Genomic DNA, 22,432 nt, shown 5'->3' on the forward strand with positions numbered 1-22,432 from the left:
CAAGGCACACTTAACCAGCATGGCTTCCAGGGCATTCTGCAGCGATACGCCATCCCATCTGGTTTGCATTAGTGGGACTAGCATTTGTTTTTCAACAGGACAATGACCCAACACACCCCAAGACTATTTGACCAAGAAGGAGAGTGATGGAGTGCTGCATCTGATGACCTGGCCTCCACAATCCCCTGACCTCAACCAAATTGAGATGGATTGTGATGAGTCAGACCGCAAAGTAAAGGAAAAGCAGCAAACAAGTGCTCAGAATATGTGGGAATTCCTTCAAGACTGTTGGAAAAGCTGACCGGTAGTTTAGGTAAATATGATATTTCCATATTTCATTTTCACGTGACCATGTTGTTTTCACTTTGTCATCATTAGGTATGTGTGTAGATGCCTTAGAAAAACATATTGAATCAATTTTGAATTCAGGCTGTAACAACAAAATGTGTATTAAATCAAGGAGTACGAATAATTTCTGAAGGCACTGAATCTCTACAGTCTAAACTAAAAATTAGGCTAGGCCTAATGTTTTTCTACAGTACTGAGAGTTAAGGTGAAAATACTAGGGCTGTCACCAAGTTTAATCAGTTAATTAAAGTTCACTTTTTGTGATTTTTGTGCACTCTTTTTTATCGTCTGAGTGTTCAAAATACACTGAAAACATCCCAAATACATAAAATTACACGATTACAGTCATAGATTATGTTTTCATGTCTGAAATTGATTAAAATAAGAATGTTCAACTTCTTTCACCCCCAAAAATCTTTGGGGATCTTTCAAATCAGAGGAGTCTGACAGACACCTTCTCTTCCACTGCACTTCACCTCTTGTTCCAAAGCCACATCTACCGCTCCCACAATACTCAATAGTGTTTTCACGATGACAGAATTTCTACATTGATACCAATACCAGGTTTAGTATCACAATGTTTGATACCCTCAAATTACTCAATACCACTGCAAAAAAAGAAGGCATATTAGCCAAAGTCATAAAATGAACAACTCAGTGACTGCTCTGGGCAACTTTTGAGCTCAATATCATTACATTGAAAACATTTTGCATCAACATTTTTCAAAGACAGCCATGTATGAATGAATGAATCACAATTTCACTTTTTACTAACCTAACTACAAAATTTATTTCAACGATAAATCAAAACTGGGTAAATCAAGACAGCTACGTCTTGAGTGGTAGCGGTAGGCCTATCCACAATACAGGTGAATGCATATTCAATAGGAGTGTGTGCATGCATTACGTTATTGAGCTTGGCTGAATGCGATATACACTGCTCAAAAAAATAAAGGGAACACTTAAACACCACAATGTAACTCCAAGTCAATCACACTTCTGTGAAATCAAACTGTCCACTTAGGAAGCAACACTGATTGACAATAAATTCCACATTCTGTTGTGCAAATGGAATAGACAACAGGTGGAAATTATAGGCAATTAGCAAGACACCCCCAATAAAGGAGTGGCTCTGCAGGTGGTAACCACAGACCAATTCTCAGTTCCTATGCTTCCTGGCTGATGTTTTGGTCACTTTTGAATGCTGGCGGTGCTTTTACTCTAATGATAGCATGAGACGGAGTCTACAACCCACACAAGTGGCTCAGGTAGTGCAGCTCATCCAGGATGGCACATCATTGCGAGCTGTGGCAAGAAGGTTTGCCGTGTCTGTCAGCGTAGTGTCCAGAGCATGAAGGCGCTACCAGGAGACAGGCCAGTACATCAGGAGACGTGGAGGAGGCCGTAGGAGGGCAACAACCCAGCAGCAGGACCGCTACCTCCGCCTTTGTACAAGGAGGAGCAGGAGGAGCACTGCCAGGGCCCTGCAAAATCACCTCCAGCAGGCCACAAATGTGCATGAGTCTGCTGAAACGGTCAGAAACAGACTCCATGAGGGTGGTATGAGGGCCCGACGTCTACAGGTGGGGGTTGTGCTTACAGCCCAACACCGTGTAGGACGTTTGGCATTTGCCAAAGAACACCAAGATTGGCAAATTCGCCACTGGTGCCCTGTGCTCTTCACAGATGAAAGCAGGTTCACACTGAGCACATGTGACAGACGTGACAGAGTCTGGAGACGCCGTGGAGAACGTTCTGCTGCCTGCAACATCCTCCAGCATGACCGGTTTGGCGGTGGGTCAGTCATGGTGTGGGGTGGCATTTCTTTGGGGGGGGGCGCACAGCCCTCCATATGCTCGCTAGAGGTAGCCTGACTGCCATTAGGTACCGAGATGAGATCCTCAGACCCCTTGTGAGACCATATGCTGGTGCGGTTGGCCCTGGGTTCCTCCTAATGAAAGACAATGCTAGACCTCATGTGGCTGGAGTGTGTCAGGCATTGACACAGGCATTGATGCTATGGATTGGCCCGCACGTTCCCCAGACCTGAATCCAATTGAGCACATCTGGGACACCATGTCTCGCTCCATCCACCAATGCCACGTTGCACCACAGACTGTCCAGGAGTTGGCGGATGCATTTGTTCAGGTCTGGGAGGAGATCCCTCAGGAGACCATCCGCCACCTTATCAGGAGCATGCCCAGGCGTTGTAGGTTAGGTCATACAGGCACGTGAAGGCCACACACACACTACTGAGCCTCATTTTGACTTGTTTTAAGGACATTACATCAAAGTTGGATCAGCCTGTAGTGTGGTTTTCCACTTTAATTTTGAGTGTGACTCCAAATCCAGACCTCCATGGGTTGATAAATTTGATTTCCATTGATAATTTGTGTGTGATTTTGTTGTCAGCACATTCAACTATGTAAAGAAAAAAGTATTTAATAAGAATATTTCATTCATTCAGATCTAGGATATGTTATTTTATAGTGTTCCCTTTATTTTTTGAGCAGTGTACAACATCCGTGATTAGCATTTAGCCACGCGAGCAAGGTGTTGGAAAATGTTGTTTTTCATAAGTATGCATATTTTCCCAATTTTTTCCCTGCCTTATCATTACTACAAGTTAAGGAGGATATCGAAGCTTATGCAGCCTTAATGGAAAATATTTAAGGTTTGAAATGAGAGATGAGAGTTTAATAGTCACATGTACAGGGTTGCAGATGTAATTACAGGGTTTGGTATAAATCTTGAGCTCCAACAATGAACAAAATTAAGTAAACCAAAAATAATAATATATACATATTAACAACTGTGGCAATGATAAATGTCCATTGGGGTGGGGGCAGGGTAAATGTCCATAGGGGGAGCAGTGGGCTGACTAGTGGTGGCTATTCAGCATGATGAATGTACATTGGGGTGGGGGAAGGGTAAAAATCTCAGTTGAGGTGGGGGCGAGAAACAAACCGGTCCACCAGGGATATGAATGTTTTGCCGGCTGCATACAATGCGTTTGGACGGTAAGATGAAATGACTCAATATCGCCATCTGCCGGACTTTAGGCTACCTACAAAGCTGGAAGCTACCAGTATCTTCTTCCATTGTAAAGTGTTCTGGCCTGTATGGACATTGTTTTGTGAACAGTAGTTAACAGTTTCAACATTTCTACATGCTGTGTCGCATTAAGTGTGTTAACATATGTGTAGCATGAATGGGGAGCTAACATAATGTAGCCGGTGCGAACTAATAGCTGAGCTGATAGACAGGCTTGATCCGTGAGACACAATTAACAGAATAACCAAAAATAATTCTAGTATCAAACTGTTTTTCATGATCTAGTATCGAAAAAGTACAGAGGTTTCGGCATACCGTGCAACACTAGTACTCAGACAAACAAGGCCCTAAAAAGCTCATCATCGGGCACCCGATGAGCCCTGCAGTTGTGGACGGTGCAATTGCCGTACCCTTCAACTATACCATGGAGGAAGTCCCACGGTCTGTGTGAAGGGACCACTTCAGGTAGTCAGTGGATTGCTCCGCTTTTGACCCTCTCCACTGTAGCCCCGTCGATGTGGTGGGGGTGCGCACTCTGCTGTCACCTGTAGTCCATGATCAGCTCCTTTCTTTTGTTGACGTTGAAGGAGAAGTTATTTTTTTCAGTGTTTGTGATTAGGGCTGTTGTGGTTACTGTATTACCGCCACACCGACGGTCATGAGTCAGGAAGACAGTCAAATTCCATGTGACCGTTTAGTCACGGTAATTAGGCTTCTCCTATCTCTGATGCTGCTTATGGTCATTAGTAGCATACCAAACTTTCTAATTGCCTGGGACTCAGCACTATTGTCCCTCTAATCACTCTGACATCAATGTAAATGTAATAAAACACTTCATGAGAGCCCATGAACTCATGTTGAGCAACCTTTCAATAGGCTATGCAATTGCGCAAGAAAACAGAGTGATGGCCTCTAGTAAAAAGAGGATCAGCTTTCAATAGGCTAGGCTACAATATTTATTTCTCAACTTTCTTAATATTAAGCACGTTACTTATATTTACAACAGGACTATAGACTACCTGGCTGGTATGAACATAAAACACAGCAAAAAGTGTCCTCCATTCATTATTTAAGTGCATAGATGAAATGTATAGCCCAACATTTAAATTAATAACGAAATTAGGCATATAGGAATATCTACTTCTTTGTTAACCGCTAAAACCAGCCGCATTTGCGCACTCCCTCAGATCGTTTGGAGAAAATATCCTTTCCATTTTATTCAGCTTTGTTCAATTGTATTCTTCATACCATAAATGTGACGGAATTCGAAGCAAATCTTGTCTGCTAAATTAACTAGTGTAGCCCACCTAACAGAAGGACAACTCAGAATATGCTATTCTGTTCTTCTGAAATAGACTACATTTTTTTCATATCATGCTTCTTTAGACCTGTCTAAAATAAATAATGGATTTATTGTGAAGGTGAATGCTATATTACATTGATTTATTACTTTAAAAAAAATGTAAATGTACCAAAGGTCAGCATCAATGGCTTGTAGGCTATGTGTGGAAGTCCGAAAATGCTGGAATATGTTTATGTTATTTAACAATAAATTACCGTGAGAGCGACAGTCATTTGCTTGACAATCACCGGTTGATGACATTTTGTGCCCTATTTGTGATGCTTAGCAAAACTAGTCTGAACATGTGAAATCCACTCTTTTCTGGATGGAATAAATTGCGAGTGAGAAATATTAATCTGCTCGGCCTTGAGGTTATCATGGGTCCACCGTACCTGAACGGGTACGGCCCAAAATGTTAACTTCTCCCTCGGGTCAGGTCTTGTTTGATTGTCATCGGGTCTATGTAACTACAGCTGATAGACCCGAGTGAACCTGAATGGTAGGCTCAACATTTTCATACCGTCCTTCTCTCATCCCAGGATTTACAGTATTACCGGCATAGCTAGTAGCTACCGAATGTAATTTTTGGTGATTATGGACATTTACATGTGAAAGTGAACAAGATAAATTGTCCAAATAAACAAAGTTGGGATGCATGCTTTTCTGAAGGAAGAGCGGCATGTGTCCATGGAGTAGATGTGAAAAGAACCGAGGAGGAAATAAAAGCTAGTAGGAAGCACAGGGAAGAATTGGCAACTGTACAGATAACTCACCCAGAGCTCTTTGACTTCTGGCAGAAAGTCATAAGATATCTGATGGCAAACATTTAGTAGTGAATTGCATACAAGTGTAACTTCATCACCTAAGTGCACTGCACAACAGAGACTTACAGACAGATATAGAATACTATGGACTAACCATTAAAGGGATGCTTCGGGATTTTGGCAATGAGGCCTTTTATCTAATTCCCCAGAGTCAGCTGGAGTCATGGATACCATTTTAATGTCTCTGCATGCAGTTTGAAGGAAGCTCCTAACTAACACTAGTGACATTGCTAATTAAAGTTAGCACAATTACTGGAAATCTATGGGTATATTCGAACATGCTAGTAGATACCCATATACTTCCATTCTTTTGCAAATGGTAGTTATCATTGGCTCACAAAACTACCTCTAACTTCCTTCATACTAGACATGGAGAGATAAAAATGGTATCCACAAGTTCATCTGACTCTGCGGAAGTAGATAAAGGGCCTCATTGCCAAAATCCAAAAAATAACCCTTTAATGGGTTATTGGGATCTGTCCTTATTGTCTACAGCTGACTACTCATTCTCACCCATGTACCAAAGCAGGAAGGTCTCCATTGAAAGGTCACTACATATGAACATGTACAACCTTGTGTTATGCTGATAAGGTAAATGTCTGGAGGGTCTAGCCTTATTGTCTACAGCTGGACAGCCATTCTCACCCATGTACCAGGAAAGTCCAGATTGAAAGGCCACTACACATAACACAAGGTTAGGTAAATGTCTTAAGGGTCTAGCCTCCAAAAGATATACAACTAAATAAAATAACACAAGGATGAAGTGACTGTCATTATAGTACTCTTTATTGTGATTTGTAAAGTGTGAAAAAGAAAAACAGCTTCATCCAAAACAGAAAAACCAAGTGTGTAGCTCACATGAAATATTAAGCCATCAACCAGAGAAAAATAACATACAGTACATTTGGAAAGTATTCAGATCCCTTCAATTTTTCCACATTTTGTGATGTTACAGCCTTATTCTAAAATGGATTAAATCATTTTCCCCCTAATCAAATCTACACACAATACCCTGTAATGACAAAGCCAAACAGGTTTAGACATTTTTGCAAATGTATTAAAAATAAAAAACAGAAATACCTTATTTACATAAGTATTCAGACCCTTTGCTATGAAACTCAAAATGTATCACAGGTACATCGTGTTTCCATTGATCGTCCTTGATCAGCATTGAAGGTCCCCGAGAACACAATATTCTAAAATGGAATAAATTTGGAACCACCAGGACTCGTTCTAGAGCTGGCCGCGTGGCCAAACTGAGTAATTGGGAGAGAAGGGCCTTGGTCAGGGAGGTTACCAAGAACCCAATGGTCACTCTGACAGATCTCTAGAGTTCCTCTGTGGAGATGAGAGAACCTTCCAGAAGGACAACCATCTCTGCAGCACTTAACCAAACAGGCCTTTAAGGTAGAGTGGCCAGACGGATGCCACTCCTCAATAAGGCACATGACAGCCGGCTTGGAGTTTGCCAAAAGGCACCTAAAAGACTCTCATACCATGAGAAACAAGATTCTCTGGTCTGATGAAACCAAGATTGGACTGCTTAGCCTGAATGCCAAGCGTCACATCTGGAGGAAACCTGACACCAACCCTACGGTGAAGCATGGGGGTGGCAGGATCATGAGGTGGGGATGTTTTCAGCGGCAGGGACTGGGAGACTAGTCAGGCTCAAGGCAAAGCTGAACGGAACAAAGTACAGAGAGATCCTTGATGAAAACCTGCTCCAGAGCGCTCAGGACCTCAGACTGGGGCGAAGGTTCACCTTCCAATAGGACAATGTTTTATTATTTTTATTTGACCTTTATTTAACTAGGCAAGTCAGTTAAGAACAAATTCTTATTTTCAATGACTGCCTAGGAACAGTGGGTTAACTTCCTGTTCAGGGGCAGAATGACAGATTTGTACCTTGTCAGCTCGGGGGTTTGAACTTGCAACCTTCCGGTTACTAATCCAACGCTCTAACCACTAGGCTAGCCTAACCCTAAGCACACAGCAAAGACAACACAGGAGTGGCTTTGGGACAAGTCTCTGAATGTCCTTGACTGGCCCAGCCAGAACCCGGACTTAAAACCGATCTAACATCTCTAGAGACCTGAAAATAGCTATGCAGCGACGATCCCCATCCAACCTGATAGAGCTTGAGAAGATCTGCACAGAAGAATAGGAGAAGCGCCCCAAATACAGGTGTGCAAAGCTTGTTGCTTCATACCCAAGAAGACTCGAGGCTGTAATTGCTGCCCAATGCGCTTCAACAAAGTACTGAGTAAAAGGTCTGTATTTTTTTAATAAATTTGCAAAAATGTCTAAAAAACCTGTTTTGCTTTGTCATTATGGGGTAGTCTGTGTAGATTGATGAGAAAACTTTTTTTTTCAATCAATTTTAGAATAAGACTAACGTAACAAAATGTGGAAATAGTCAAGGGCTCTAAATACTTTCCAGAATGCACAGTATTTACAAAGAAATATGGGAGATTGGAAATGATGAAGACAATTAGATTGATGGAAGCCACAATCTATCTGCAATATTAAAGCCGATCTACCCCTTAAAAAAACACACAAATGACTGGAGGGAGTCCGACTGCAATTGATTTGATTGTGCCGATTGGCTCAGACTTGCAGTGCTGAATTAAAGAAAATTACAGCGAGTAACTGTGACTAGCACATAGTGGTGCTGAAGCTGCAACATAATTATAGCCATTTATTTCATAAAAGTTCATGTTGCTGAAATGTATAATTTGTTTAGAAAAAAAAACATTCCCCTTATCCCTCAACCCTTGTTCTCTTTATGCGACACGTGTGCTTCGCATGCACTTGACCAATAGGGCCTGACCTATAGCATTTCATATTCACAAAAATAAATTGGTTATAACAAACTCTGAACACCATAACACATGACAGCAAAATGGATGCAGAGGACATGATAAACTCTAAACGGGGGAATGTTTACTGGTTGCACAGGAGGTAAAGGGGAAGTCAGATGTGTGGACTCAAGATTAAAAAAAATGGATGGAGCAAGCTCTGCGTGCATATTAGGCCTGTGTGTCAAACAGGCGCTGTTATATTAATATAATTTCTGACCTTCTGGAACAATGTAAACAACACAAAATACATTATAAGCGTACCAGAGAATCGGATGTAACGTTTAGTTTTTTTGGAAAGCCTTTATTACAGCAAAGACTAAAAATAGTTACATTCATTCGTGAATGCAATTTCTGAAATGGAACGGTTTAGATCTATTTATTGTTTACGTTAATTATTCAATGGTTGCGTTGTTATTTTAAAACTAAAAAGCTTGATTGCATTTCACATCATGAATGACTCGTATGCTGTGTGATGACATTAACTAATGAATGATTGATTGATACAGTAGCCTATATAAGTATTGAAATACAGACCTAAATTAGTTAAGGGATTAAGACTAAACAGGACGTGCTGAGGGTTATTATTATAATAAATACAATCTCTGACAATTTGGAACAGTGTAAACAACACTACATAAATTATAAATAATACCAGAGGCTGGTCTAATAAAAAAAGTGTAAAGTCTTTATTACAGCAGAGCAAAGATTAAAAACAGCAGAATATGTTAAATTGTTGCACGAGTCTTGGTTCTCACTGAATCAGTAGGCTATCAACCAAACACTAAAACAGGCAACAGAAGCAGGATCCGTCTTATTTCTGTAGATATATATGGAATCCAGGCACATTTAACAGTTAGGCTATTGAATTAAGTTGGTTTTCCTCTCTCCTCACTTTTCATAGACAGTTAAGGGCTGTTTTCTCATCTCCTAACTCTGCTGCAGCCTCCGCCTCATTGTTCTCAACACCAATATGCTGGTTAACTTTTCTATTATGCACATAGCAACATGGTCTAGGAAAAGGCGTCAATTCAACAGCCACTGTGTTTCAGAACCGCGGACAGCGACCACTATCCGAATGCAGGAGAAAGCGCATGTTATAAAATCACATTTTTATTTGTGTTTCACCCTTCTTACATAATATACATTTTCAGTAGCACGTCTTATTAACCTCTATGGGATTGCCCCCCACCCCACGGGACAGTTGAGCTAACGTGCACTAATGTGATTAGCATGACGTTTTAAGTAACAAGAACATTTCTCAGGACATAGATGTATCTGATATGGGCAGAAATCTTAAATTCTTGTTCATTTACAGTAGCTATTACAGTGAAAGAATACAATGCTATTGTTTGAGGAGAGTGCACAGTTATGAACATCTACTAATAAACCAATTCGGCACATTTGGGCAGTCTTGATACAACATTTTGAACAGAAATACAATGGTTCATTGGATCAGTCTAAAACTTTGCACATACACTGCTGCCATCTACCGGCCAAAATCTTAATCGTGCATAAGCTGGAATAATAGTGTGGCGTTTCTCTGGCATTTCAAAGATGGTACAAAAACAACAAAAAAATTATCCTTTGTAATTATCTTTTACCAGATCTAATGTGTTATATTCTCCTACATTAATTTCACAATTACACAAAGTGTTTCCTTTCAAATGGTGTCAATAATATGCATATCCTTGCTTCAGGTTCTGAGCTACAGGCTCAGAAGAGGAAAAAAGGTCAGATCCTTAAGAGGACTGATGGACTGTGCCACCACAATGGATCAGTCCAATCAGAAAGGCGCGAATCAGACAGGTGTCTTGTACACCATGATTATTATTACTATTTTGCTACTGCTCGACTAAAAGAAGTCTCGGTCAACCAACAGCCTATTGACCAAACAATCGACTAGTCGACTAAATGGGGTCCGCCCTAATGTATAGTCACATGTATTTAGCGCATCTTACCTGGATATGGTCATATCAGATTTACCCTCAGAGGGGAATGCCTCGTCTCCCACAAAGACATATGGGCTCGGTGTTTGGGTCCCCGGCAAGCACTCTGGCCTTGGTAGCGGTAGCTGGCCTGCAATGAGTAGTGAACTGGAGTTGCTATGTGAGAAGATTCCCGCATCTCCCTTACAACCATATGAGCCCACGTAGATCATGGTGAAGCGGTACTTTGCATCGCAGACTGCCATTAGGATCAATGAGAAAAAAGCCCTTGTAGTTGTAGTACTCGCTGCCTGAGTTTGCCGGAGCTTGGACCCGAATGTCTTCCGTCGACAGCTCCTTCACAAAATTGATCATTCCAACGCCACTGAAGCAAGTTGTCAAATCTGGCAACAGACATCTGAATGTACTGAAAATGTATTTCCTCATCAATGCTTTGCATAGGTTCAACAAGAGACATGTATTCTCCATCATCCACTCTTATAGTGGATGAACTTCTTGCCATTTTCTCAGTCTTTCTTTCTCCTCCTGAGTAGTAAGAGCAGTTTAAACTCTTGCTGTTCAAGCTCTAGCAATTGCAATTCCTGAAAGACATGTTAGCTACTGCTTCTGTGGCAAAAAAAAAATGCATTGAAAAGCATAGAACACCAGACATTCAGCTAGCTAATATTTGTAAACACAAAGGCATATAACACCGGATGAGAAAGTTCAAATGTCGTCACTAGCTACGAGGCTTGGGCTGTCACGCCCTGACCATAGAGAGCCCTCGGGGTTCTCTATGGTGTAATAGGTCAGAGCTTGACTAGGGGGGGGTTTTCTAGTTATTATAGTTCTGTTGGTATGTAAGTATGGTCCCCAATTGGAGGCAGCTGAATATAGTTGCCTCTAATTGGGGAGCATACTTAGCGTCCCTTTTCCCACCTGAGTTATGGGATATTGTTTTGTTTAGTGCCTATGTGCGCTACGGACTGCACGTTCGTATATCTTTGTTGTTTTTTGGGAAGTTTCACTAGTAAGAAAATGTGGAACACTACTCACGCTGAGCCTTGGTCCACTTATCTATTCAACTAACGTGACATTGGCAATATACCGTTTATACTGGGGTATTTCAAAATAACGATGGTATGATTTACAATACTATTTAAAATATATATATATATATATAATATTATTTGTTTTTTTCCCGTGCTACGACACTGCTTATAAACTAACTATAAGTTAAGTATAACTATAAGAAACCTAAGATGTGTCAAATAAATGATATCCTGCACAGTACTCCAGTTATGCATTTGGTTTGCTAACTTTATAGCTAAGTTGCTAGATGTCAAGATCAAGCTTCTTGGTTACAGCAGAGACATTCAATCCCCTCCTGGATGAAAATCCCTGTTGCCTAAATCATTTTGTGCATCTCTCAAAAAATGTATAGTGCCCCTTGTGTGCACTTCTGCTTATATCGTATACACCGGTATGGTACAGAAACGGTATGACAGTTATGAACATCAGGATACAGCCCATCCCTACTAGCTAGAGCCACGGACCCTCTTGCTTGGTAAACTACCCTGGCTCTCCAAGCCCCATAGTGGATATACACTACACAAGGTGGACTTCCTCTCTATGTGGACAAAAGTGCGTACTGCCCATAAAAAAACCTGCCTCCGCCCACTTGCACATGCATGCAAGTCCATCAACGGAGTGAAGCTTGTAGCCACCTTAAGGCTTTGGAGTACAGACCACATCAGGTCAGAGCCTCCTTCAGCCCAAAAGACCAACACACGACACAGCCAAGCCACAGCACACCCCAGCCATGCACTACAAAACCTCAATACCAGGGGACAGCAACCACCACACACAGCACAGAGAGGAAGCTACTACACACACACACACAACTAGCAGTCCCCATAACCACAGATGTAGGATCCGATTAACCCACCCATAATCCTAAACATTAGGAGGATGAAAATATAATCTGACCCAGTATCAGTGACCCGGACGTCGGCCCATTAACCGAAAGGTCGCTGGTTCAAATCCCAGAGCCGGCAAGGTGGAAAAATCTGCCCTTGAGCAAGGCAGTTAACCCAGAACAAGAACTGCTCCCTGGGCACTGACGACGTGAATGTCGATTAAGGTAGCCCCCCGCACCTCTGATTCAGAGGGGTTGGGTTAAATGTGGAAGACACATTTCGGGGGAATGCATTCAGTTGTGCAATTGACTAGGTATTCCCTTTCCTTTCCCAGTTGTTAGGGCTTAGCAGTTCCCAACAGGGCATGATAGGACTGAAGGCCTAATGTGAACCTCTCTTTCTCTGGAACATGGTGGGACAGGCTTCAGGAAGCAACTGTAGAAGGATTCACCTGCTGTAAACATGGGCTGTAGGCTATTCCCAGTAGACACTTTGGGAGAAGGGTGTAGAATCGGGGGGGGGGGGGTAATGGACCAATAATGTATATAAATCTTTGGTGCTAGCACACACAGAATAGGATCAATGATATAGCTACATCGCTAATATTTATAAACTCTAGCAGACTAACACACTGATCCCACTGTGTGCGTTACCCCTCTAGCCATTTATTGATCCTTAATACAGATGATCCCATTGAGTTTAAACATCTCTTTAACAAGAGTGATCGGTCAGGTCATAATCTAACTAGCCTGAAAACACAACCTACACTGCAACATGGATTACAACCTGTAATACACGTTGCTGTGTTCTCCAATAGTTGGGACCGTTTGGTTGTAGGGAACTCACCAGGGTTGTGTATGCGGTCAAGCAGCTTGACCGAGCGGGCGCTGACCACTCCCCCGATGTGAACCAGGAAGCCGGGGGGAAAACAAGTCAGCGTGAAGAAGGGGAACTCCTGAAAATACACAGGGTTAGAAAAAAAGTCTGGTTAGGGGTCAAACATGTCTCTGTGAACTCTGGTTACCATGGAAACAGTAGCATTAAGGATTTTGCGCTCAACCCTATCCTCATGTTACAAAAAGATGCAGGGTTGTAAGGGCATAAGACAGAAGATAATACTACTTTCAGTCAGTGTGGGTTTTTAACATATGTCATTAATTTAGTAGCAGCAGCAGAGTAATCTGCTAAATGAGTTAGTGTTGGTTCATCTCTTCTACCTCAGATACACAACTATACAGATGACAGGCAGACAGAGTATACAACAGGCCTCAAGTCAAGGTCTGGAGATCTGCAGTACTGTTGGTTGGCTTTTTGTCCCTGCTAGTTAGTTCAGTTAATTGATTATCACTGAGGTCTGAACCAGTCCCTGATTAGAAGGGGAAGGATGAAAACCAACATTACTGACCTCGAGTTCTGGATTTGAATAACCCTGATATACCGTTTATACAATAGCAGCATACCAGTAATACAATGCAGAGTTGAATTGAAAATGTCATTGTGTGACAGAGTCAGTCTCCTGCTGTGACGGTCAATAGTCAACCCAGGTGTGAAGTGTGATCCAGGACTGGTGTCATCCAGATGAGGGGGTAGTGAGTGGAACGGCATCTCCCCATGCAGAGTGAGGCTGTGTGTTTCAGCCATGCCAATGTTATGCATACAAACTGCTACAGCATACTGGTCTAGACCAGCAATTTCCCAACCTGAGTGATTGTGACATCGGCATGGTAACGGAGTGGCTCGTGCTGGTCACCATCAATCAGGGGACTAAGGCTGCATCTCAACTATCTACCCTCTCTCCTCTATCTGCACTGGTGACAAATGACAGAACTGGACAGGTAAAAGCATATTGCTAGTAGGTATCCTCCATGTTGCTTCTTTCTGTCCTGTATTAACAAATCAGTACAGATGGAGAAGATTAAGTCACTGTAGAATTTTGAGAAACAGCCCAACTCAAGAGTAGAACCCATGAGCAGAACCCAGACAGGTAAGACAGGTTTGGTAGAAGCATCCAGAACAGTGAGTGTGTGTGAAAGAGGGACATACCCTGGTGTTTACAAATATACCAGAGGATGAGGCTCCCTGAAAGGAAGGAGTGGTCAAGAACATGGAGAAAGAGAACATTCACTCTTACATAATCATACTTCACCCTCACACACACACTTCACAATTACCCTTTCACACAGCACAATGCCGTACGGTGTGTGCGGTGTGTGTGTGTGTGCGTACCCTCTGTTCCAATGCTGATTGGGCCTGCTGCCGGAGGAGGGTCTTCAGAGGCCCTGCCTCTTTCCCAACGCTGATCCCACTCCCCATTCCTGATAGGATTAGAGAACAACACTTCACCAATCACATCGCTTCATTACAGAACGCAGACATTCCTCAAAAACCATAGGAAATAAGTAAGTACCCTTGCCAGGCCTTGGCTTGTGTGAGCTGGAACGCCTCGACAACCATGCAAATCCCATATTAATCGTATCCCTTAGACTTGTCAGCTAAGATCTACAAAAATGTAAACGCAACATGCTAAGTGTTGGTCCCATGTTTTTTACGCTGAAATAAAAGATCCCATAAATGTTTCATATGCACAAAAAGCTTATTTCTCACAAATTCTGTGTACACATTTGTGTACATTACTGTTAGTGAGCATTTCTCCTTTGCCAAGATAATCCATCCACCTGACAGGTATGGCATATCAAGAAGCTGATTTAACAGCATGATCATTACACAGGTGCACCTCACGCTAGGGACAATAAAAGGCCACTACAATGTGCAGTTTTGTCAAACAATGCCACAAGTTGAGGGAGTGTGCAATTGGCATGCTGACTGCAGGAATGTCCAACAGAGCTGTTGCCAGATAATTAAATGTTAATTTCTCTACCACAAGCCTCCAATGTTGTTTTAAAGAATTTGGAAATACGTCTAACCGGCCTCAAAACCACACCATCCCAGGACCTCCACATTCTGCTTCATCTGCGGGATCATCTGAGACCAGCCACCCGGACAGCTGATGAAACTGTGGGTTTGCGCAAACAAAGAATATCTGCACAAACCGTCAGAAACGGTCACAGGGAAGCTCATCTGTGTGCTCTTTGTTCTCACCAGGGTCTTGGCGTCATAACCGACTTCAGTATGCTCACCTTCTATGGCCACTGGCACGCTGGAGAAGTGTGCTCTTCACGGATTAATCCCGGTTTCAATTGTATCAGACAGCGTGTATGGTGTTGAGCGTGTTGTGTGGCCGGAGCATTTTGCTGATGTCAATGTGAACAGAGTGCCCCATGGTGGCGGTGGAGTTATGGTATGGGCAGGCATAAGCTACGGACAATGAACACAATTGAATTTTATCTATGTCAATTTGAATGCACAGAGATACCGTGATAAGATCTGGAGGCCCATTGTCGTGCCATTCATCCACCGTCATTACCTCGTTTCAGCATGATAATGCACACCCAATGTCACAAGGATCTGTACACAATTCCTGGAAGCTGAAAATGTCCCAGTTCTTCCATGGCCTGCATACTCACGAGACATGTCACCCATCCATTGAGCATGTTTGGGATGCTCACACCAGATACGGACAAGTTTTTTGATCCACTCCCCTATTTTCTTTATTTAAAAAAAAGTTATCTATATTCCCAGTCATGTGAAATCCATAGTTTATGGCTTTGGATAAAAGCGTCTGCTAAATGGCATATATTATTATTATTATATTATTTAAATTGACTGATTTCCTTAGATGAACTATAACTCAGTAAAACCTTTGAAATTGTTGCATTTATGGCCTCCCAGGTGGCGCAGTGGTTAAGGGCAGCTGTGCCACCAGAGACTCTGGGTTCGCGCCCAGGCTCTGTCGTAACCGGCTGCGACCGGGAGGTCCGTGGGGCGACGCGCGAGTGGCATAGCGTCGTCTGGGTTAGGGAGGGTTTGGCCGGTATGGATATCCTTGTCTCATCGCGCACCAGCGACTCCTGTGACGGGCCGGGCGCAGTGCACGCTAACCAAGGTTGCCAGGTGCACGGTGTTTCCTCCGACACATTGGTGCGGCTGGCTTCCGGGTCGGATGCGTGCTGTGTTAAGAAGCAGTGCGGCTTGGTTGGGTTGTGTATCGGAGGACGCATGACTTTCAACCTTCGTCTCTCCCGAGCCCGTACGGTAGTTGTAGCGATGAGACAAGATAGTAGCTACTAAAAACAATTGGATAACACGAAATTGGGGAGAAAAAAAAGGGGGTAAAAATATATATATATTTTTTTGTTCAGTGTACATTGTAATTACTACATAATTGTTAATGACAACATTCCCATAGATCTACCTGTGAGGATAGAGTCCAAGTAGCTTTATTATCCCCTCTGTACACTACTCTACCTGCCACTGGCCTGGCCTGGGAGGCTGCAGACTATGCCACCTTATAGACTCATAAAACAGGGGTGGGGATCTGGACATGCCGTAAACCACACATTGAGGTGGAAAAATGGACAGGGGAAGGTTGTCACTCCAAGGCAGTCAGTATGAGGCTCAGATACCAGCAGGGATGGACAGTTTACCCAAGGCTAAGTGGGATATGGTCAAGTAGGGCTAAGCTGGTTTGGAAAACATTGCAAATATAGTGCTTTCAGAAAGTATTAAGACCCCTTGACCTTATTCTATAATGGATTAAAACATTTTTTTTTACCCTCATCAATCTATACACACTACCCCGTAATGACAAAGTAAAAACAGGTGTTGAGAAATGTTTGCAAATATATTAAAAATTAAAAATAAACTGATATTACATTTACATAAGTATTCAGATACCAGAATAAATGAGCTATTGATTCTGTCTCTTCACATCTCTTCTATATATATATATATATATATATATATATAGTATTCTGTTGGTGGCAAGACAATAATTTTATAAAATCATTTAAATTGAAAAATCAACTGTTGTTTTTTGTACCAGTTCATAAACCATGTGTCATGGAATCGGTACATCGAAAATATCATCCCATTTATTTTGCAACCTGTATGGTGCAGCTGTCAGCATTTTTGTACTCAAATTAATCTGGTATATTTTTCTATTTATGCCAATTCCTTTCAGCCAATTTGTATCTTTAATATATGGCAGGCATAAAAAATCCCTACGTTCTCCCTTTTCTCCTCCATTTTTGTGGTAATGCTGCAATCAGCTGGTTGTAAAATTGGATTTAGCTGATATTCCCATAGATTTTCGATAGCTGCATATGTGACATGAGTTCTCAGTTTCTATTCATAATATCATTAATAAAAATAATACCTTTATTTATTTTTATCCATAAAGAATGTTTTTAAAATTAAATCAGTATATTTTAGTTTGAACATAACATTTGTTCTATCTTCTCTGGAAGATAAAACAGAAATTGTAACCAGCATTGCATGGCCTGTTCAAGAAAGGGCTATACCTAAAACAAACATTTAATTTTCAATCAGTCATTAATGAGAAGTTGTAATCTATATTAAGGGAAAAATAAGGCAATTTTTGAACAATGGATTAGCCTTTCTTAATAATCTACTGGAGAACCGATTTAGATTTAACTATAACTTATGTATGAGTGAAACTTTTAGTGAGAGGTTTAAACCTTTAATATTTAATAGTTTTAGCCCCCCAAACTCATATTCATTACATAAATATTAAATAATTTTGTCAGACTTATCATTCTAAAAAAATTGAATTTAAATATTTTTGGCTCATATAATTTAAAAAACTAGTCATCTGGAGTAGTAAGTACAGTTGAATTCGGAAGTTTACATAAACTCGTTTTAATGACTCCAACCTAAGTGTTTCAACCACTCCACAAATTTCTTGTTAACAAACTATAGTTTTGGCAAGTCGGTTAGGACGCATGACAAGTAATTTTCCCAACAATTGTTTAGAGATATTATTTCACTGTATCACAATTCCAGTGGGTCAGAAGTTTACATACACTAAGTTGACTGTGCCTTTAAACAGCTTGGAAAATTCCAGAAAAGGTTGTCATGGCTTTAGAAGCTTCTGACATAATTTGAGTCAATTAGAGGTGTACCTGTGGATGTATTTCAAGTCCTACCTTCAAACTCAGTGCCTCTTTGCTTGACATCATGTGAAAATCAAAATCAGCCAAGACCTCAGAAAAAAAAATTGCAGACCTCCACAAGTCTGGTTCATCCTTGGGAGCAATTTACAAACGCCTGAAGGTACCACGTTCATCTGTACAAACAATAGTACGCAACTATATACACCATGGGCCCACGCAGCCGTCACACCGCTCAGGAAGGAGACGTGTTCTGTCTCCTAGAGATGAACATATTTTGATACGAAAAGTGCAAATCAATCCTAGTGCAAATCAACAGCAAAGGACCTTGTGAAGATGCTGGAGGAAACAGGTACAAAAGTATCTATATGCACAGTAAAAACGAGTCCTGTATCGACATAACCTGAAAGGCCGCTCAGCAAGGAAGAGGCCACTGCTCCAAAACCGCCATAAAAGAGAGTACGGTTTGAAACTATACATGGGGACAAAGGTCGTACTTTGAGAAATGTCCTCTGGTCTGATGAAACAAAAACAGAACTGTTTGGCCATAATGACCATCGTTATGTTTGAGAAAAAAGGGGGTGGCTTGCAAGCCGAAGAACACCATCTCAACTGTGAAGCAGTGGCAGCGTAATGTTGTGAGGTGCTTTGCTGCAGGAGGGACAGGTGCAGTTCACAAAATAGATGACATCATGAGGTAGAAAAATGATGTGGATATATTGAAGCAACATCTCAAGACATCAGTCGGAAAGTTAAAGCTTGGTTGCAAATGGGTCTTCCAAATGGACAATGAACCTAAGCATACTTCCAAAGTTGTGGCAAAATGGCTTAAGGACAACAAAGTCAAGGTATTGGAATGGCCATCACAAAGCCCTGACCTCAATCCTATAAAAAATGTGTGGGCAGAACTGAAAAAGCATGTGCGAGCAAGGAGGCCTACAAACCTGACTCAGTTACACCAGCTCTGTCAGGAGGATGGGCCAAAATTCACCCAACTTATTGTGGGAAGCTTGTGGAAGGCTACCCGAAACGTTTGACCCCAAGTTAAACAATTTAAAGGCAATGCTACCAAATACTAATTGAGTGTATGTAAACTTCTGACCCACTGGGAATGTGATTTAAGAAATAAAAGTAAAAATAAATCATTATTTCTACTATTATTCTGACATTTAACATTCTTAAAATAAAGTGGTGATCCTAACTGAACTAAAACAGGACATCTTTACTAGGATTAAATGTCAGGAATTGTGAAAAACTGAGTTTAAATGTATTTGGCTAAGGTGTATGTAAGCTTCAGACTTCATGAATAGACAACTTTCTATTGAAATTGATTTTGGTAGGTGAATGTATATTTTTTGAGATGTGAATACCAAGTATAGCTACTTGACCATCCACCCAGTTTATTGGTAAACTACAAGGTAGTGTAAACACTTTTTTTTAAACGATCCAATACCTAATATTGCACACTTGTCATAATTAAGTTTTAGTCCAGAGAGGCTAGAAAAGTCATCAAGATCTTCAATGAGACTGTGCAGGGATCAGCATACATTGACACGTCTCTTTTAATCCCCAGAATATCTAACCGTCAATGTTCTTGTTGGATCAAATTTTAATAGCTAGCATTTCAATGGCCATAATAAATAGATATGGAGACAACGGACAGCCTTGTTTAACTCCTCTTAAAAGCTCAATACTTTCTGAGAAGTAACCAATATTTACTATTTTACATCTGGGGTTGCTGTACATAACTTTAACCCATTGTATAAGAGATTCACTAAAATTAAAGTAATCCAGGCACTTATAAATTCTAGTCGTACTTTATCAAACGCCTTTCCAAAATCTTTTATGAAGACCAGGACTGGTATTCTTGATGTTTCATAATGTTCAATTGTTTCAAGTAATTGTCACATAGTATCTCCAATATATAATGTTTAAAAAACTGCCCGATTAGGATGAACAACACCTGGTAAAACCTTTTTTTATTTTATGTGCTATGCATTTCACCACAACACTGAAGTGTAAGAGGCATCCAGATTATTTAAATGGACTGTAGTATCTTTATACTTACCACCAAGGTCCTGTTTTAGTAGTAATTAAATCAAACCTTCTTGTTGACTATCTGACAGTCTAATTAAAACATGCTAATAATGGATCTTGGGTTCATTAAAAAAAAGGTATGATATACCTCTACTGGCATACCATCAAGCCCTGGTGTTTTTCCAGACTGAAAAGATTTTATTGCCTCAAAAAGTTCCTCTTCTGTAACTTGGCCTTCATACAGGTCTTTCTGTAAATTTGTTGATTTTACATTATTATTATTAGGAAATAAATCCTTACAGTTGACATCATTCAGTGGAAATGGAGGAGACTGAAAAGATAACATATGCTTAAAATATTTTCAAAATATCATTTGGTGAATCATGGATGACTCCATTTGTAACGAGTTTTTGTAAATTATTTTTGGTAGCTTCTGTTGAAGATACAATAAAAAGTGTGCATTTTTCAACATTTTCCATCCAATTCGCTTTATTTTTTAAAAAAGTACATTTAAAAGTGTCCCATACAATAAGGGGATCTGCTGTACCTATGTTGAGCAGAAAAAAGTGAATTATGAATTATTTTGCCTTCGAATATCCCCGTCTACGTGACAATTCTGTAAGAGTTATAAGGAGGCCAATTAGATGGTGTTCCGATCGTAGTTGATCTCCTATTAATACTTTAAAACTTTTGATGCCAGCAAGAATGAGACTAGGAAGTAATTAAGACAGCTAGCTTGATTAAGCCTCGTCCATGTATATCTCACAAGATCAGGGTTTTGCAGCCTCCATATACCCACTAGTTCTAATGTATCCATGATCTTTGTTATCTCCTTAAGTGCTTGAGTGCGATAGTTTGTAGTGCGATAGTTTGTAGTGCGATTGTCTTTACAATCCATTGAGGTACGGGGCGGCAGGATAGCATAGTGGTTAGAGCGTTGGACTAGCAACCGGAAGGTTGCAAGTTCAAATCCCAGAGCTAACTAGGTACAAATCGGTCGTTATGCCCCTGAACAGGCAGTTATCCCACTGTTCCTAGGCAATCATTGAAAATAAGAATTTGTTCTTAACTGACTTGCCGAGTTAAATAAAAGGTACACTTCCGTTCCAAAGTTTGGGGTCACTTAGAAATGTTTTTGTTTTTAAAATGAAAGGACATTTTTTGTCCATCAAATTGATCAGAAATACAGTGTAGACGTTGTAAATGAGTACTGTAGCTGGAAACGGCTGATATTTAATGGAATATCTAGATAGGCGTACAGATGCCCATTATCAGCAACCATCACTCCTGTGTTCCAATGGCACATTGTGTTAGCTAATCCAAGTTTTATCATTTTAAAAGGCTAATTGATCATTAGAGAACCCTTTTGCAATTATGTTAGCACAGCTGAAAACTGTTGTCCTGATTAAAGAAGCAATAAAACTGGCCTTCTTTAGACTAGTTGAGTATCTGGAGCATCAGCAGTTGTGTGTTCGATTACAGGCTCAAAATGGAAAGAAACAACAACCTTTCTTCTGAAACTCGTTAGTCTATTCTTGTTCTGAGAAAGGAAGGCTATTCCATGCAATAAATTTCCAAGAAACAAATGATCTTGTACAACGCTGTGTACTACACCTTTCACAGAACAGCTAAAACTGGCTCTAACCAGATAAGAAAGAGTGAGAGGCCCCGGTGCACAACTGAGCAAGAGGACAAGTACATTAGAGTATCTAGCTGGAGAAACAGACGCCTCACAAGTCCTCAACTGGCAGCTGCATTAAATAGTACCCGAAAAACACCAGTCTCAACGTCAACAGTGAAGAGGCGACTCCGGGATGCTGGCCTTCTAAGCAGAGTTGCAAAGAAAAAGCCATCTCAGACTGGCCAATAAAAATAAAAGATTAAGATGGGCAAAAGAACAGACACTGGACAGAGGAACAATGTCTACACTGTATTTCTGATCAATTTTATGTTATTTGAAATGGACAAAAAAAATGTGCTTTTCCTTTCAAAAACATTTCTAATTCACCCCAAACTTTTGAACGGTGGTGTACTTAAAACCGTAATATAATCTCCCACCATAATAATAGATGCATTCGTAGCTTGTAAACTCA

At 40.9% G+C, this 22,432-nt stretch overlaps 1 protein-coding gene across 6 annotated transcripts in view; it reads right to left on the reverse strand.

Annotated features, from left to right (window-relative positions):
* Positions 1 to 22,432, reverse strand: part of c2cd5 (C2 calcium dependent domain containing 5) — a 71,367-nt gene that overhangs the window by 27,885 nt on the left and 21,050 nt on the right. For all 6 annotated transcript variants that reach the window (XM_046350097.1, XM_046350088.1, XM_046350069.1 and 3 more), the window contains 2 exons: positions 14,500 to 14,588; positions 13,120 to 13,228 (listed from right to left, as the gene is read on the reverse strand). In XM_046350097.1, coding sequence (XP_046206053.1) covers positions 13,120 to 13,228; positions 14,500 to 14,588 — 198 coding nt within the window. The remainder of the gene's footprint in view (positions 1 to 13,119; positions 13,229 to 14,499; positions 14,589 to 22,432) is intronic.

Source organism: Oncorhynchus gorbuscha, linkage group LG01 (assembly GCF_021184085.1).
Source record: "Oncorhynchus gorbuscha isolate QuinsamMale2020 ecotype Even-year linkage group LG01, OgorEven_v1.0, whole genome shotgun sequence".
Lineage (NCBI taxonomy): Eukaryota > Metazoa > Chordata > Actinopteri > Salmoniformes > Salmonidae > Oncorhynchus > Oncorhynchus gorbuscha.